Source organism: Chrysochloris asiatica, unplaced genomic scaffold (genome assembly GCF_000296735.1).
Source record: "Chrysochloris asiatica unplaced genomic scaffold, ChrAsi1.0 scaffold00304, whole genome shotgun sequence".
Taxonomy (NCBI): domain Eukaryota; kingdom Metazoa; phylum Chordata; class Mammalia; order Afrosoricida; family Chrysochloridae; genus Chrysochloris; species Chrysochloris asiatica.
In genome coordinates this window covers 165,769-183,656 of record NW_006408822.1, presented here as the reverse complement: position 1 = coordinate 183,656, position 17,888 = coordinate 165,769, and the positions used below count along the sequence as shown (strand labels likewise).

General features: G+C 52.6%; 1 protein-coding gene across 1 annotated transcript; it reads right to left on the bottom strand.

Moving 5' to 3' along the window:
* Window positions 1-1,825: 1,825 nt before the first annotated feature.
* ADAM33 (ADAM metallopeptidase domain 33) lies at window positions 1,826-15,776 on the bottom strand. The gene is given in 22 exon segments (XM_006874853.1): window positions 1,826-1,920; window positions 2,392-2,483; window positions 3,678-3,721; window positions 3,723-3,829; window positions 3,907-4,015; window positions 4,096-4,173; window positions 4,262-4,460; window positions 4,568-4,676; window positions 4,799-4,994; window positions 5,258-5,347; window positions 5,461-5,638; window positions 6,447-6,589; window positions 6,677-6,761; window positions 6,852-7,018; window positions 7,168-7,239; window positions 7,329-7,394; window positions 7,604-7,793; window positions 7,877-7,953; window positions 8,159-8,237; window positions 11,660-11,736; window positions 14,056-14,161; window positions 15,763-15,776. Coding segments are annotated over 22 exon segments (2,373 nt in total).
* Between the last annotated feature and the right edge of the window lie 2,112 nt (window positions 15,777-17,888).

Below are 17,888 nucleotides of genomic sequence, written 5' to 3'. Positions count from 1 at the left end.
AAAAAACTACTCTGGACTGCCAAGAGAACAAACAAATATGTGTAGGAAGAAGTAAAACCACATTGCTCCTTAGAAGCCAGGAAGGTGAGACTTCATCTCTTATGCTTTGGAAATGCTATCAGTAGGGGCCAGTCCCTGGAGAAGGACATGATCCTTGGTAAAGTGGAGGGTCAGCAAAATAGAGGATGACCCCCAAGGAAATGGACTGACACAATGGCAGCAACAATGGGCTCAAAAGTAGCAAAGATTGTGAGGTTGGCACAGGACCAGGCAGTGTTTCATTCTGTTGTGCATAGCATTGCTGTGAGTCAGAACCAACTTGACAATGCCTAGTAGTAACAATTAATTAATCTCAATAGTTTCCTCTTTGTACTTTAGCAATTACTGATTGTCTACACCTCTAATTCATTGGGTGAGACTGGGTGAAGAACCTAGTTTATTTGTTGTTATCATTACTATATTAATGATCCAAATACCCCCAAACTTCAATGCTGCTTACTTCTTTATATGGCTGCATAGCAGAAACATAGCTAAAAAATAAACAAGAATGGTGCCTACAATAGTGAAATTTACTAAAATAATGGTTGATCTTTTAGTAATTCAAGAATTGTCATTTACAAAATGTATCTTTTTTTATAAATAACATAACAACCATGTGGAAATTACTAGCTAATTTTCTCCAAGCATCCTCAGCCCAATGTATATGTGTTTTATGGTTTGCATCAACTTAAATGATTTATGAAATTTGGAAAAAGGGAAGAGATCTATAACATACAAAAAATAATAAAGATATGTTATTAAATACAAAAAATATAATTAAGTGAGTTGAAACCTAATAAACCACCCACCTTGGCTCAACCTAATTTGCTAACTCTCAGAATCAGAACAAAAGCTTACTTTGTCTTAAGCCATTGAGTTTTGAGGTGGTTATGTTGTGCAGCAACAGCTGACTGATACAGCATGTCTTGTCGAAGTTAAGAACTGAGTGGCTTTTGACAATGTCCAAGGGATGGGAGTGGGGAAGGGTGGGTGGCAAAGGAGTTATTCAAGTGAGGTAGCAGCATCCTAAGCTCAAATATGGAGTCCTGGCTGCCATCTGCGATTCCTCCCACCACAACATTATTAACCTCTGGGGGTTCCCATAGGGTTGAATTTACAGACAGAAAAGACTCATAGAGGTCCAAGGGCAACAGGTCTTATTTTTACTGCTATTCAGGTGTCCTTTCTGAAGTGGCTGGCTTCTTCTGTCCCCTCACCAGGAATGAAGAGGAGTTGAGGGGGTGCAGCAGACCTATACTCCCCCCAATGCCTCAGTGAGATGACTAGGAATAGGGTGTGGGTCAAGAAAGTGTCCAGGAGGATAAGAAGATGGAGCAGGAGGGAAGGTCGTAATGTGTGCTTATTTGTTGTTCTTTCGTTCGTTTGCTGGGCAGTATGAACCAGACCTGAAATGTAAGACCAGCGTCTCAGCTCCTGGCTCAGCAGTCGCTTCTCTGCACAACACTGAGTCTGGATATACAGACCATGAATGGGGCACACTCACTCAGGATCCCAGAACAGGTCTCTGGATACCTAGCGTGACCCAGACTCCCCTGATAGGGTAGCTTGGTGACTGTAGGACCTCCCCTCCTTGGACTGACAGGTTCCTGAGCTGGAGGGTGTACCCTAAAGGGTCCCCCAGCCCTAAGGGGCAAGGGCAGCTAAGACAACTTGTGCTAATGCTCTAGGTCTTGGAGTGGATAGGGCAGGGCTCTGCTGCGGGAAGAACTCCAGTTGCCTGAAGGTACAAGAGGTCAGCTGACTCCCTGGCTGTGCTCTTAGGGGTTCAAGTTCCTGGAGTGGATGTCAGAGGCCACCTGTCTTGAAGTTTGTGCAGAGAGGCTGCCTCTTGCCAGCTATCAGGTCTTGGCTCCTGGATGTCTGAGAAGGTAAAAGAGGAAGCAAGAACCCCTGGACCTCCCTCAGTGCAGATGACTGACCAAAGAGGAGCTAGGACTCCTCCCTCCCCAACCCTGGCGGCCTCCAGCATGCCATCTTATGTCAACATCTTCTCCAAGAGAGCAGGCCTCATTTCCACCATCACTCATGCTCAGAGACCTCAGGGTAAGAGAACATGAGGTCTAAGAGGGTGTGGGTGTGCCATGGGAGAGGGTCCTCAGTCAGGGTGTCCACCTACCTTGGAGGTGCGGGCTTCTCAGAGTGGCTGTTGGGCTCTGACAGAGTTCTCAAGGTCTAGGGAGCAATGCGGGGAGGGGGTTCCTGTTTTGGGGTGAAGCTCAGGGTACTCAAGGTGTTTGGGTATTAGATTGGGAAGAGGGGAAACCTTGGGGAAGAATTCAGAACTCAAGAGTCAGTCTCTTCCTTTCCCTCCCCTACCCAGTATTCACTCACCCAGGGGCCAGGGCATTCCAGCAGCTATTGAGCCAAGCTCCATGGGACGAAGGCTGCCCAGTGGGCCATCCCTGTATGGGCCAGCTTTAGATCTAAGCAGCAGGATAAGAAGCCAGGAGGCTGGACTAGTGACTCTGCTTCTCCACAAGCAGTGGCATAGCGCCCAGCATGAGCTCTGAGTCAACACCATTCTGCTCCAAGTCACCCGCTCCGACCCTCTTCCTGCATGCATCATCCAGAGAAGAACCCTGAGTTCCCTCCCATGACTGCCTGCCCCTCCACTACCCAGCCTGGACTGTCCCCCAAGCCCTGGCGCTACCCCAGCATCCTGGCTCCTCCAGACATGAACACTGCTCAAGTCCCAAAGGATGACGCCAAGCTAACTTTATCTGCTAGTGCCAACTTGCTCTGGGTTTTGCTACTTCCTTCCATGTCTCTTCATGACAGTCTCCATTGTCCTCATGATTTTGCTCTGGTGGCCTGGTGAGGAGTTGTAGTCCCCTCCCCTCATGCTACCAAGCTGAGTTCTGCCCATACACCCGCCATTACTGCTCATCATGCCAATGTCTCTCAGCTGCCTGAGACCCAGTTGGTACCCTGCTCCCCTGGGGGATGCCCTCTGCCCCCTCACCAGTCAGTGACATCTCCAGGTCCAGCCCAGACGCTGTCCTCTCCCACAACTCACTTAGAGCACCCTCAAGGCCAGGCTGGATCAGACATGGTCAGAGGCCTGCCTTGCCTAGGGCTGCCCTAGGTCAATCATGCTTGATGTGAGATGGACAGAAGACTGGATGAGGGGTGGGCATCACAGCTGACACAGTGAAAAGATGTGCTGGGCCTAGTATTTGGGGACTTGAAGGTGTAACTGAAGAGAAAGTGGCAGAAGCTTGGAAACTCAGGTGACAGTTGGGGAGGCCTTGAAGGGCACAGTGGAGTCCCAACCTTTTTAGGAGCTGGTGGAGACACTGAGCAAAGCGAAGGGTGAAGCAGTCATCTGGTGACAAAAACAGGAGGTGTGGACAAGGAGGACAGATCACAGTAATGGGGCTCCCAGGATCCTGCCCTAAGGTGGTGTCGGAGGTTGGGAACCCAGGCTTTGGGCTTGATTAGGAGGCCACTAGGACTTCCTGCTCAGGGTTCCTCTCTAATGTCTCCAGCTGGCTTGGCCTGACGACCTCACAGACCCTGGGAAAGACCTGAGACCCCTGTTCCAGCTCCCAGTCGTCCCAGCAGAGCTCTGAGGAGCAAGACCCTTAGCCCTCAGATGTGTGGTACTCAGAACCTACCCACTTCGAGCAGGACCCCTCCTCGAGCCCCACAGGTACTTACTGCTGGAGACAGGACCTTGGGCACCGGTAACAGCACCAGGCCAGGCCAACCCCAAGGAGCAGAGGCAGCAGAATGCTGAGGATCATGGTCAGCAGGAAGGCATTGTAGGCTGCCAAGGACATCGTGGGACTGAGTTCTGAGCAGGTTCACTTGCCCAACCCCTTCCCTCCTGTCCCATTCTCGCACTTGCAAGCTGCATGGGGCCACTGTCTATGCTGCCTCCCAACCCTGGCTGATCACAGAAGGGTGGTGCCCAGCCAGGAGCACAGTGACAATTGTAGTTGCTATTACAAACCTGCAGACAGGAGAGTAGGAGGGAAGGAGGGTTAAATGGCATCAGAGGCTTCCAGGCTCCCCACCTTGTAGGCTACTCACCCCATGGGCATGGCACATTGCTAGGCAATACTCCAGCTCTGGGAAGGTGGCATTCTGGCAGCGCCTGTCCTGGCATACCTATAGACAGTGTGCACACTGGGCAGTGAGGGAATAGAGTTATGCCTGCCAAAGGAAGGGAGGGAGGGTTCTGGGGAGCAGAGCTCACCATTTTAGGTCCACACTGGGTGCCTATCTCTACTAGGCCCAAGTCCAGCAGATCCAGTGGGGCCCCAGTGAGTGAAAGAGCTCCTCTGCAGGTCATCTTCTTGCCATCGAAGCTGATGATGGAGTCCACAGGCACAGCGTGTGGCACCCGAGGACCCTGCTCCCTGCCCTGACACTGCAGCTTCCCACACTGTGCATCCCTGGAAACGGAATGAGAATGGTCAAAGAGCAGGAAGCGGTGCACGTCCTCCAACTCACCCACTACCCTGCTTCCTCTGCCTCGAATCCACAGTGCACAAGTACCCACCTCTGTGCACAGGGCACAAAGCGTCCCTGACTGTCTTGACCACAGTTCCCGTGGGCGTCTCCCGCTGAGTTCACAACTTGAAAACAGGGCTCTGGGGCTGGGCGAGCGCCTGGGGAAACATGGGTAGGGCTGGGGATTGACCAGGCCTCATTCTCATCCCCACCCCCAAGCTGATATCTGAGCAGGCTCCAAGAGGAGAACCAGGTTGCTAGGACGCATTTGCCGACTCACCTGGCCCCCAGAGCTGCTCACACTGTTGCTGGAGTGTGGGACACGCACCGTCCCGGCAGTAGCCATGGCCCCTGGCACAGGGTGAACCATCCAGTGCGTAAACATCTGGGGGACAGTGGGGGGAAGCGCCCGTGCAGAATTCCGGGAGGTCACAATCGCCCGCGGCACGGCGGCACGGCGCGCCAGCCGGCTTCAGCTACGCAAGTGATAGGGGTTAGGGATGGAGGCAAAAGGGAGGGAGGCCGAGGCACAAAGAAATAATGGACAGTGAGAAATCCATTACAAGAGAGCGCGGCTTCAAGGCAGAGGAGCCCGGGCAGAGCCAAATGAACCTACGCACAAAGCAGAGACAGCATCTGACGCCAATCGGCCAAGATCGGCAGGCGAGTTCCCAAGCGTTGAAGGGGAGAGAGAGTAGGGCCAGTTAACCTGCACCCCCCGAGTTTCCCCTACTCTCACCCGGCAGTGCGCACAGCAATCCCCGTGGGCGCATTGGGCTCCAGTGCGCAGCGAGCAGTTGTGAGCTAGGCAGCAGTCGTCCGAGCATTCCTGCGTCGGAAAGACAAGGGGGCATCAGATCAGGTCTCCCAGCACCCCAGGCCCCCGGGGCTGAGACGAGCAAGGGCAGCCTGGGGCTCTCGGGCTGGGCCCTGGGATCTGACCTGAGGAGCGCCGCAGTCACACTCTTCGCCCTCATCCACAAAGCCGTTCCCGCAGCGCTCCCGCGGCACCAGGAGCCCGGGATCCCGGGCGTTGGAGAGGCACGCGCCACCTCCCTTTCGGAAGAAGGAGCGTAGCTGGCGGCGGCTGCAGGCGCTGAACACCCGCGGAAAAGGACGCCTGCGGGCGGGGCGGGGCGGGGTCGTCGGGTTTGCAGGAACCACCCTCACCGCGGCTCATCTGCGCCCCCACCCCTGTACTTGGCCACACAGCCTGCTAACCAGCCTGCGTCTCGGGCGGCTGGGATCCTCTCGGAAACTGTTCATGTTGGGGATGTGATTTTAAAATTATACAGATAGCCGAAGGCTGGAGAGGGTGACACGTGAAGAGTGGGCAATCCAGGACCCAAGATTGACTCCTGACCCAGCGCTGCAGTTGGAATAACATAGCTAGGTTGTTCCTAAACTATGTTCCGCCATTTAAGTCTCATAAACAACCAAAATGCCCTCCCCCCGCAAAAAAAACAAAAACAAAAAACAAAAAACAGCGCGGGTAATCTTTATGGCCGCAGATTGCCAGACTTATTTTCCGCTGAGCGGCTAAGTAAATTTCAACGCCAACCTTTTGTTTAATGGTGGTAGTGGCTGTGTGGAAAAGCTCATCTGATTGATAGATACTGACCTTGTGGTTTGCAGCCCAGGTCATAATGCACTACGCTACCAGGGGGTTGTTGTTGTTAAGTACCATAGAGTTGGTTCCGACTCATAGCGACCCTGTACAGGGTTTCCAAGGAGTAGCTAGTGGGGTTGAACTGCCAGCATTGTGGTAAGCAGTTCAGCGCTTATCCTACAGCGCCACACCAGGACTCCAAGATAGTTTATCAATAATAACTTGTGCCACCAGGGATGTGGCACCCAAAAGCAGTTTCCAAGTCGACCACCCCTGCCCCTTCCGCCCTTCCCTCCTAGCTCCACCCCAGCTCCCGCACCCCATGGCCGCTGCCATGACGCAGCCTCCCTGCTCGGCCTCGGCCTCCATGCAGCAGCCGTCGGAATCATGACTGAGGCCGAGACTGTGGCCTATCTCGTGGGCCATGGTGGCTGCAGCGCCAATAGGGAGCTCCGAGTGGTCCTGGAGGACGAAAGGGAGGAGGGAGGTCACCGCAGCCCGCAGCCCGCGCTCCTCGCCAACGCCCACCCCACCGTTACTGGGCCTCACCGTGCTCACGCCTCCGGAGCTCTCCGAATTGCACATGCCCTGGACTGGCGCCAGGCCCACTGTGGCGCCCCTGAAGGTGCGGCCCCTGAGGGTGGAGCGCGGCATGACTAGGTGGGGCCGGAGTCAACACCGCCCAGCTCGACCCGGGACCCTCGTGGGAGACGGGACTACCCACGTGAGCAGCTGCGTGGAGTCGTGTGGCCGCAGTGCCCACAGCCCGCGACGCCACTGCAGGAAGGCCCAGAGTGTGGCGTTCGCGTCCGGTGTGACGCGGCTCAGGTCATGCTCTGTCCACACTTCCAGGCCGGTAAGCGCCACCTGAATGTCCAGAGTCCTAAGGAACTGAGGACGGGACGGAGCTGAAGCCAGGAACCCGGAGCCCCACTTGGACCCGTGCTTACCCGTGGGGTTGTGTCTCTACTCGGTTTTCTCTTCTCACTAGCCCGCCGCCCCACTAAGACCGATCTGCCCCTGCCGCAGCTGTACTCAACCTGATCCACATAGTTGGCGATCTCCAGGAGACGCTGTTTGGTTCGATTCAAGTTCCGGTGTTGTGTCAGGTACTGGGAGGACAGCAACACAGCGGCGGCGTGAGGGGCTGAATTGGTCCCAGCCTGGCCCCGCACCGGTCCTTGGGCATCCATCCCCTCACCAGGGCGTGGTCAGCCACTATGAACAGCTCCAGGTACCTCCGGCTCCTGGGGGCCTCTCGCCTCTCCTGGGGAGGGGCAGTGGTGACTCCTAGGGAAGACTGCTGGCCTTGAGCCCTGACCCGCCCCAATTCCCCAAAGGAACAAAGTTAAGGTTAAGAACTTTCTAGACTTGTTTCCTCAATCTCAATATAAATATTCCCTGGATTTCTGTATCTTCTGATTGAGAGGGTTGTGGATACCGCATTCCCACTTCCGCCCCATCTGTGCTCCTCACCCTGGTCTGGGGGACACGAGGGAGATCAGCAGTGTCTCTTTTGTTACTGGAGTGCCTGTGGCCACAGGCCCCTTTCCAGTTCAGCAGCTGCTCCGTCCGGGAGATCTTGTGGGTCCAGGGGTCCTTGGAGACTGAAAGTGGCCAGGGTCGAAGATAATAGCTGGCACTGCTGTTAAGTACGATGATACCACTGGGGATGCAGAGGGGATGTGAGTGAGGGAGCTCTTGCCCCATCCCCAACCTACCCCTGGTCCCTCCCAATGAGCTCCTCACCTCATCCCAAAGCAGGTACTGAGGATTATCCAGGAATCAGGGTAACCCCTCACATGCCCCTGGTAATGGCAGTGATCCTGAAAAGGAAGGAGCGTAGCCCTAAATTTCAGCCAGGACTGAAGTAGGTGGGGTCAGATAGAGGGCATGGTGGAGGACTGACTCCAACCTCTCCTTAGAAACAGAAGAATTGAGTAACAGGAAGTGGAAGGGTGTCCTCAAGTTTGAGCCCCCCAGCACACCCACCCCATCCTCAGAGCACATGGAGACAAGGAGATGTCTCACCATGTATTCGGGGACCAGCACCACTGGCTGCCCATCTGAGCTGTAATGGGTTTCTGTGTATCCAGGGACCAGCAGCCTGCAGGGAAAAGGTGTTATAGGAATCACCCAGTCTAGCCCCACTGCCCCCAGAAGGCCCTTCCTCAATGATAATTGAACACTTCTATATAAGGTTCTTGGAGAGCCTATATATGAGGTTTTCACTGGCTGACTTTTGTGAAATAAATTATCAGGCCATACTTCCAAGTCATCTCTGAGCAAACTTCAGACTTCCTGTATTTCAGTCAGCAGCAGAAACACTACCAGGGACTCCCAGTAAATAATGTTGTTAGGTGCCATTGAGTCAGTTCTGACTCACTGTGACTCTATGCACAACAGAATGAAACACTGCCCGGTCCTGCACCATCCTCACAAGTGTTATGTTTGAGCCCATTGTTGTAGCCATGTGTCTTTCTCTTTTTCACTGACCTTCTACTAAGCATGATGTCTTTCGCCTTGATAAATTGATAGAAAACTGGTCCTTCCTGATAATATGTCCAAAGGATGTGAGACTGTAATACTACTTCCAAGACAAGTTTGTTCTTCTGACAGTCCATGGTGTATTCAATATTCTTTATCACCACCATATTTCAAATGCTTCATGTCTTCTCATCTCCTCCTTATTCATTGTCCAGCCTTTCATACATATGTTGTTGTTGTTGTTAGGTGCCATCGAGTCTATACTGACTCATAGCGACCCTGTGTACAACAGAATGAAACACTGGCCAGTCCTGGGCCATCCTCACTACTGTTGCCATGCTTGAGCCCATTGATGCTGCCATTTTGCCAATCCATCTCTCTGGGGTTCTTCTTCTCTGACCCTCCACCTTACCAAACATGATATCCTTCTCCAGTGACTGGTCTCTCCTGACAATATGTCTGAAATATGAGAGACAAAGTCTGGCCATCCTGGACTCCAAGGAGTACTCTGACTGCACTTCTTCCAACACAGATCTATTGGTTCTTTTGGCCACCCATGGCACTTTCAATATTCTCTTCCAACACCATAACTCAAATGCATAAATTCCTCTACAGTCTTCCTTATTCACTGTCCAGCTTTAGCATGCATATGAGGCTATTGAAAATACCATAGCTTGAGTCTAAGGACTAAGGTGCACCTTAGTCCTCAAGCTGACATCTTTGCTCTTCAACACTTTAAAAAGGTCTTGTGCAGCAGATTTGCCTAATGCAATACATCGTTTGATTTCTTGACTGCTGCTTCCATGAGTGTTGATAGTTGATCCAAGAAGAATGAAACCCTTAACAACTTCAATGTTTTCTCTGTTGATAAGAATGTTGTTCACCACTGGTGGTGAGGATTTTTGTTTTCTTTACACTGAGATGCAACCCATACTGAAGACTATGCTCTTTGATCTTCATCAGTGAATACTTTGTCTTCTTCACTTTCAGCAAGCAAGGTTGTATCATCTGCATATCACAGGTTGTTAATGAGTCTTCCTCCAATTCTGGTGCCACAGTTTTCTGACAAGAAATTTGGAAGACAACTATCTGGCTGACTAATTGGAAGAGATCCATATTTGTGTCCATTCCAAAGAGAGATGACGCAACGGAATGTGGAAAGCATTGGACGATATGTTTGATATCCCATGCAAGTAAAGTTTTGCTAAAGGTAATACAGAAACGGCTGCAAGCATACATTGACAGAGAACTTCCAGAGGTTCAAGCTGGATTCAGAAGAGGACGTGGAACAAGGGATATCACTGCTGACATCAGATGGATCTTGGCTGAAAGCAGAGAATACCAGAAAGATGTTTATCTGTGCTTTATTGACTACACAAAGGCTTTTGATTGTGTGGATCATGACAAGCAATGAACAACATTGCAAAGTATGAGTATTTGGGAATACTTAATTGTGCTCATGAGGAATCTGTACATGGACCAAAAGTCATTGTTTGAACAGAACATGAGAACACTGAATTATTTAAATTAATAAAGGTGTGCTACAAGGTTGTATTCTTTCACCATACTTATTCATGCACATGAGGTGACTGAAAATACTCTGGTCTGGGTGAGGCACACCTTAGTCCTCAAAGTGCCAGCTTTGCTTTTTAACTCTTTAAAGAGGTCTTTTGGGACAGATTTGTCCAGTATTTGCTTTTTAAACAGTTGCTCCCATGTGTGTTAATTGTGGATCCAAGTAAAATGAAATCCTTGACAACTTCAATATTTTCTCTGTTTACCATAATGTTGTTTGTCAGTCCAGGTCTGAGGATTTTTGTGTTCTTTACATTGAGGTGTAATCCATACAGAAGGCTGTAATCTTTCATGTCTATACTTCAAATCCTGTTTACTTTCAGCAAGCAAGGTTGTGTTGTCTGTGTATAATTAAAGGGTCTTCCTCCAATTCTGAAACTATCTTCCTCATATAATCTACTGCTCATCTGTCTGTCTTACTGTGGTGACTTGCATGTTGCATGATGTCATCAGTATTTCAAATACTATGGCAGACAGGTTTCCTCAGAACTTCCAGACTAAGACAGACAAAGATGAAAGAACTGGGGATCTACTTACAAAAATAACTGAGCAGTGGAGAGATGGAACAGCTGGGCACTTTAGACACAGAGAGGGAGAGGGACTGTGTGCTGATGACCAAGGAGCAGGCTTGTAGTGTATACCCTTTGGTTGGTTGATGATGCATTGAGGGGATTGTAACCATGGCAATGAAACAATATACAATAGGATGAATGTAAAACTAATGTTCTCCCATGTAAACTATCACATAATTCACAATAAAACATTAAAAAAACAAAAACAACAACAAAAAATAACTGACCAGTGAAAAACTTATGAATAGCAGCAGGCAGTAAATCATAGCTGGATGGTTATAAGAGTTCCTCACAGGCTCCATTTAAGACACCATCTGCCCAGCCCAGGGCACAGTTCTGAGCCTGGGATTGCCTGCTTACCCACCAGCACAAAATCTTAGGCTTCCAGGACACTGAGCATTAAAACAACATTCCTGACCTTCTGTGATCTGGCCCTGAAGGGGAGTGGGAGGCTTTCTGCCTGCTCTCTGCTCTCTCTCCTGTAGCTGGTGACTTGCCAGACAAATCAGACACATTGTTGCTCATGGTTGAATGTTGCAACCACTTCAGCTTTGTTTCTGCCATTACCTCAGTCTGGAATACCCTCCAAATTCTATCAACCCCTTTAGATTCTGGGCTTGGATTTTCTTTTCACTTACATAACTCTGTGGGTACCCACTAGGTGGTGCTCACTCATCTCTGGCAGGAAGCCTGGTGCTGCCAAGCTGCTACTGGTAATTTGAGGGACCTGTCCCACATTGTAGCTGATACAGCCTCCAAAGAGGCAGCCATGGGCCTGATGTCCCCTGTACCTCCTCCAGGACCCTCTCCCCATATAGCCTCCCTCAGAGGCTCGTGTCAGTTCCTGCTGTCCCCACCATAGAGAGGTTCCCAGACCCTGCTCCAGCATGGTACTTACTGGTTCTTCTCCAGCTCAAGCAGAAGCTCCTGACCTTCAGCCTCTAAGGCCACCAGCCCCATGTCTATCTTTGAGACCTGGATGAGAAAGAGTGTAGAGCTGGGGTGGACTTGAGGCCTACCAGGGAGCAAGTAGGATGTGGAGCTGGCCAGGGAGGGAATTCATGAGGACTCAGAGGGGAGGGACAGCAGACCTCCCCCCACCCCAAGTGTCACGGTGGGTGTGGAAGGGTGTACAAGTGAGTCATGAAGACAAAGATATTCCCAAATGAGGACTTTTGTGCCCTGACATCCACCTGACAAGTCACTGCCTGGGAGGTGAGGGAACCCAGACAGGTGCCCACCTTGCCCAAGTTCCTGGGCCTTTCCTCTGGGCCCTCCTTCCTTGCTCATGACAGGAAGGATTCTCTAGGCAGGGGACAGTGGGATCCTGAGGCACTGAGTGACCTTGGTTCGGGTCTCCTCCCAGCCACTATGCTGTCTAAGGGTTTGAGTCTGTATTTGTAGCCCCTTTACTCCCTGTGGGATCTGGGAGGATTCTGGCAGTTTCACCCTCCCACCCCCTGCTAAAAAGTTTCCCTTGGTCTTCAGCATGTCCACGCCACAACTGCTTCACTGAGCCCCCCTAGTAAACAAGAGAAAAGCATTCGTTTCCTCTGCTTGATGTCAGGATGGTGGGCCTTGATCAGCTCCCCGATACTCCCTACCCCACCCCTGCCCCACTGTCTCTTTGCTGCCTGCCTCCTCCCTGCAGGGATACCTAATTTGTGCCCCCTTGTCCACTCAGCCTGGCTGGATCCCAGAGTTGATCTGGCCCAGTAGCCTCCTGGGGGGCTGCTGAATCTACAAATTGTTTGTTCCACCCTTGCTGGCCCTCCTCTTTTATCCCAAAATGCCCTGGGCTCGGACACCCGCCAAGGGACTCAGAGTTTTAAGGGGGCCCATCTCTTCAGGTGGGGAGCAGACAGCCCTGCCTCCCTGGCAACAGGCCCTCCAAGGCCTCAGCCATGAGCTCATGTGGCTGGAATGCCACTTGCTTTATTGGGGAAACATTTGTGCTGGGGAAAGGCGGGGGGCCCAGATGGAAGGGCAAACTGGAGGTCTCCAAGTCTCCTCTGGGGCTGCCCTGGGTTCCCCTCTCTCTATCCCTCTGTGGCCCCTGCTGTCTTCATTCTTGTCTTTCTGGTGATCCTGCCCCCTCTCTCTGCACTCCAACCCCAGCATGAAATGTATTTTCTTGGAGAGGACTCTCTTGCCTCAGTTCTGCCTTCTTTTTCTTTGGCGATTTCCTGGGACAGGGGCCAGTAAGTAAGAGAGAGGTGCTCTGGGATTACCCCCATTCCCCTGGATCACAGGCAGGGAGAGATGTGCACAGTCAGGGTGACCCAAATGTGTGTTCCCCTTCCCCTCACCCAATTATGTCTAGGAGAACAACCCCCAAAATTTAGGGTTGTTTTCAGGTTTGACCTCTTCATGGGGGGCCCTAAGGGTCTGGGGGAACTTGAGGGCTTAGGGAAGCCTCACTTAGGGCCAGGTTGGAAACTGCTGGACCTCTGGGGGCATCCCAGCCTTCATGGCATCTCTCTCCTTCCTCCCTCATCTCTGGGCTTGGATAGTGGGGCTGTCCTCTCTCGCCTAGAAATCGCGGGTAGAACTCTCTCGAGGTTCAAGTGGTTGGTGGGGTGAAGTTGTCCCATGCCAAAGAGCTAGATGACCATGGGCAACTCTCCCTACTTCTCTGAGCTTCACGCTCCTCTGTAAACTGGGCATACCAAGGGTGCCCACCTCCTGGTTTGCATTATAGGCGTGGCGGTGCCTACAGATGGGGCTCATTATTCTGAAAGTGTGTAATGGGCAGATGTTGGGAGGAGGCAAGGCCCAAGCATCCTGGAGAAGCAAAAGGGGGTGGGACTCTATTCGGGGGGCACCAGGAGAGTAACCAGAAATGGATTCTGTGAGGCTCCTGGCCCCTCAGTGGTAGTACCCTGGGGGTGGGAGGGGGAGAAGGGGGCAATAATGTGTCTATAGAGTCATATGTCCTGTTAAACTTTGCAAAAAGAAGGTATTTCTTGAAGAAGCCCCTGAAGAGTTTCAGGCCACACAACTCTTAGGACCCTCCTCTGTGTGCTGGGGGTTGGGGCAGCCGCATCTTGGGAAGAGAGGGAAAGGAAGAGGGGGAGGGGAGGAAGCCTAAAAATGATTTCCATGTGTGCAGGCTCACGAGATCTCGAAGTTTCCCCACCCTCCCCACCCCCCACGCCCGGAAGGGGACTGACAAAGTTGTGATTGGGTGGTTCTGGGGACCCCAGCAAACCTGCCAAGCCGGGATTCAGGAAGGGCCTAAGGTACTGGGAGACCCCCGGTTCTGGGCAAAGGAATGGGTAATATGCCACTGACCGACTCCTCCAGGGTGACTTTGTGTCCATCCAGGACCCAGTGGGGGGTGGTCAGTTCTCCAGGAGCATCTCCTGCAGTAAGAACAAACTCAGGGTGAGGGAAGGGCCTAAGGGACAGAGAGCTGGGCTTGGAGATATGTTTAGCCTGGAGAAGGATGGGTACCCATGGGACATTCTGGAACTGAGGGCCCAATAGGCAGAGAGGCAGCAGAGCCTGGGAAGGGAGCGCTCAGCTAAGGAGGAAAGAGCCCCATTGAAGGGGAGGGCTTGAGGTCAGAGGTCACGGGAAAAGGCTCATACCCCTCCCCCCCAAGAGAAGAAGGGCAAGGAGGAGGTAGCTGAGATATTTTTAGATCAGGCTGCAGATGCCTTTAGGATGAGAGATCCTGAGAGTGAATACCAGTGTCTCCCCAGTTCCCCACCCTGTGGGAGCAATAACAATAGCCAGATACTGCTTTAGAAGGCACACCTTATCCCTTCATGCTGGGGACAAGGCTCTACCCTGGTCCCAAATCCTCCTCCTCTTGTCTACAGACTGGAAGGGGCCTGGGGGACAGATGGCTGCTGGCTGAGTGGGACTAGGGGGCTCCAGGAGGAATTCCAAAGCCAAGAAGACACTGGAATGTTCCCCCTGGAATATTCCCCAGCTCCATCACTGGGTCCCAACAACTCACCAGGCCCCACCCTGTAGAAGCCAAGCCCAAAGCAGCCCAGAGTTTCTGCCAGTCCTCCCACCCCTCTAACACCAAGTCCTGAGGCCGGCTCAGCTCCCAGAGCAGCCACCCACCCAGACTGGCTGCCTGTGGAAGTGTCTCAGTCGCTGCCTGACCTTAACCTCCTTTCCCAAGAAGCTCTGGTATGGTAGTGGTTACCAGTCAGGCTGCTAATCTCACTGTCAGTAATTCAAAACTACCAGCCATTTTGCAGGAGAAAGATAAGGCTTTCTGCTCCTGTAAAGATGTATAGGCTCCGAAACCCTATAGCGGGTTGCTATGAGTCGGAACCAACTCCACGGCACATAACCACCACCACCTCCTCTCCCAGGACCTGAATTGTCTGTCATCAGGTAGTGAGGGTCTGGGAACTCCACAGTCTTGGGAGAGGCTAAAGGGGCCTGTATGAAGAGGGGCTGGAAAGAGTCTTGGGGAGAGAGTGAGGTGGGGATCTCTCAGCCCAGTAAGGACTTAACTGGGTGTGGAGAGTCAGCACTTGCTGGCCCCAGGCCTCCAAGTGTATATTAAGGGGAAAGGTGTGCCTGTGTGCATGTATGGATGTTTTTCACACAGCACTGCACACATACACTGCTACTGGCCCCTTAGTGGAGGGTAGATATGAGGCTGTGGTAACTAGGTGGATGGAAGTGGAAACTGGGGACAGTGGTGGGGAGCATTGAGCCCTTCCCCACTCCTCCCAGAGGTCTCAAGGAGAAGGGAAGAGCAGAAATGCCCAGGGACCATCTCCAAAGGCACAAAGGCTTCATTCCTCTCCCTTGGGACCCGAAGCAGAGTGAAAAGGTGAAGGGGTGGAGTCCCTAGACAGACTGCTTGGTCAGGCCTGGGTCCGTGCTCAGCCAGACAGCAGACAGCAGTAGCCCTCTCTCCCTCTGGAAAGCTGGCTCAGCTCCGTGCTTCAGGGTTGCCTCCGTGTCCCCTCCCCCAGGCACTCGATGTACAGGACTTCCATTCCTGCTTCAGAGACAGCTGGTTACACTGGGAAGGGCATGCTAAACAAGCACGTCAGTACCGAGAAGTCCTCTATCTAACCAAACAAGGCAACAATATAAACAATGTTCAAGGGGTGACCAGTGAGTGTGGGGTGGAGGCCATAGCTAGTCCTGTAGTCTAAAGGCAGTTTGGGGACTCTCAAGATGGGGAACTTCCCAGAGCTGGGAGATCCCCTTGGCCCTAAGCGGCAGAGAGGTGCATCGGTTCACCCTGGGACTGGGTGCTGGGAGATGAGTGGAGTATTTTGGCCGAGGGGCATGGGAGGATGAGGGAAGGTGGAGCTTCTGAAAGGGGAAGGGGTTCTGCCCCTGTGCTTTGCCCACGGAGGGGTGGCAACTGACAGAGTGTCAGCAAGTTGGTTGCGCGGGCGCCCAACCAAAGCACTGTTGAGGATCCCTGGTCAGATCAGATGGAGACCCACCTAGGCCATCTCCACTCCCTGTCCTCCTGTCCCATTTGTCTGCCCCTCAGGGCACACCCCGCCCACGTCCTCACCTTGAAGAGCCCGAGGCTCCCGCACTAGCCACAGCAGCAACAGCAGCGGCGCCTGCGACCCCCGACCTCTCCGGGACCCCGGGTGCATGGCTGTGAGCACCTCCGCCTCTAAGTTGCGGCTCTGGCTCTCGGCTCCGCCCCGGCTGGGCTGGATCGCAGCCTCCCCACGCCCAGGGCAGCCCGGCCTGCCGCCGCCAGACCCTCCCGCGCCCCTCCCCGCGCGGACCGCAGCCGCTCGACTTCTTACCCTGGTCAGCGGAATATAGCCGGTGCGCCCGCGGGGAGCCGGGACTACCCTCCGGGAGGGAGCGGCCGTCGAGAGAGAAGCGCTGGGCTGGGTGGAATCGATGTGACTCCTCGGTTTCCCTCTTACTCGCGGGGTCAGAGGGTGGAAATAGGGCGGGAACCGTGGGGAAGCACCTTTGAGGACCTCAGCTCGGGACACTGAAGCCGGTCTGCCGGCTGCTGCTCGCGTCTGCCCAGAGAGCGCCCCACTTCGTGGCGTCCTGGACCCGACCTCTGTCCTTGCTTGCCCTGCCACCGGTCCAGTCCAGAAACCCCCAGAGAGCACCAGGCGGAGGTCGAACCAGGTCCTCTAAAGGCTTTGGATGTCTCGTGAAAAAGAGGCCGGGCGACCGCGACAGGCAGGTGCAGCCAGTCCAGAGATTGTCAGCTGGTGCCACAGCGGTTGCTGGTGCCGACGCACACGTGGGTGGGTGACCCGAGCGCGTGGAGGCCAGGCCCTGGGGGCTTCAGTGCTGCCCAAACGCGATGCGGTGGGTCAAGCGAGGATGGACATGCGGTGGGGGAGTGGGGCATGGTTGTTCCTGGAGCTGAAGGAAAGTAGTTCAAAGCCGTTGGCAGTCTATTGTTGTTGTTGTTAAGTGCCTTCGAGTTGATTCGGACCTATAACGACGATTTACAGGGTTTTCGAGGAGCAGCTGGTGAGCTTGAACCGCACACCTTGCAGTTCAAACGGCTTTGCAATCTGGCGCATTAACCCACAGCGTCACACCAGGAATATCTGTTTCTTGTTTTAAAGTTATTGTTTTGCTTTGTTATAATAGATAATAAACTCGAACACCAGTGGCAAGTATTTGGATACCAAGGAATGTTAACTTTCTTAGGATCTGGAAATCAAGAATTCAGTTAGCAAGAGCTACAGCAGAGACAAAGGTACATTCAAGTGATTAAGTGTCAAAACTATAAGATGAGTTTGCATGGGCTAAGTGGGACAGAGGTAAATAATGATGTATGCACAACCTTGAACAACAGGGGTCTGGGATACAGGGATTGAGGCATGGTTTGAATGGGTAAAAGGGGGGAATAATGTTAAGATACTTGGCTGTCTTTTTGAATCTTGTTTTCCCTGGCATATCATTGTAAAATAGACAATTAAGGGGGAGAGAAAGTATCACCATTCAAAGCTTGTAAATCCGTCTTCTGCCTGTAACTGATTGGAATACCTAAAATGGGGCTACAACTTGCCCAGTGAAGGAGGCTTCCTGTGGAGCCTTTGCATTGCATGAGACCGTAGGTGGAATCCTGAACCCCACCCAGAATCTTCTGAGGTGAGAAATCTCCACTTGAAAAGACAAGCAGACCAGCTTGGAGT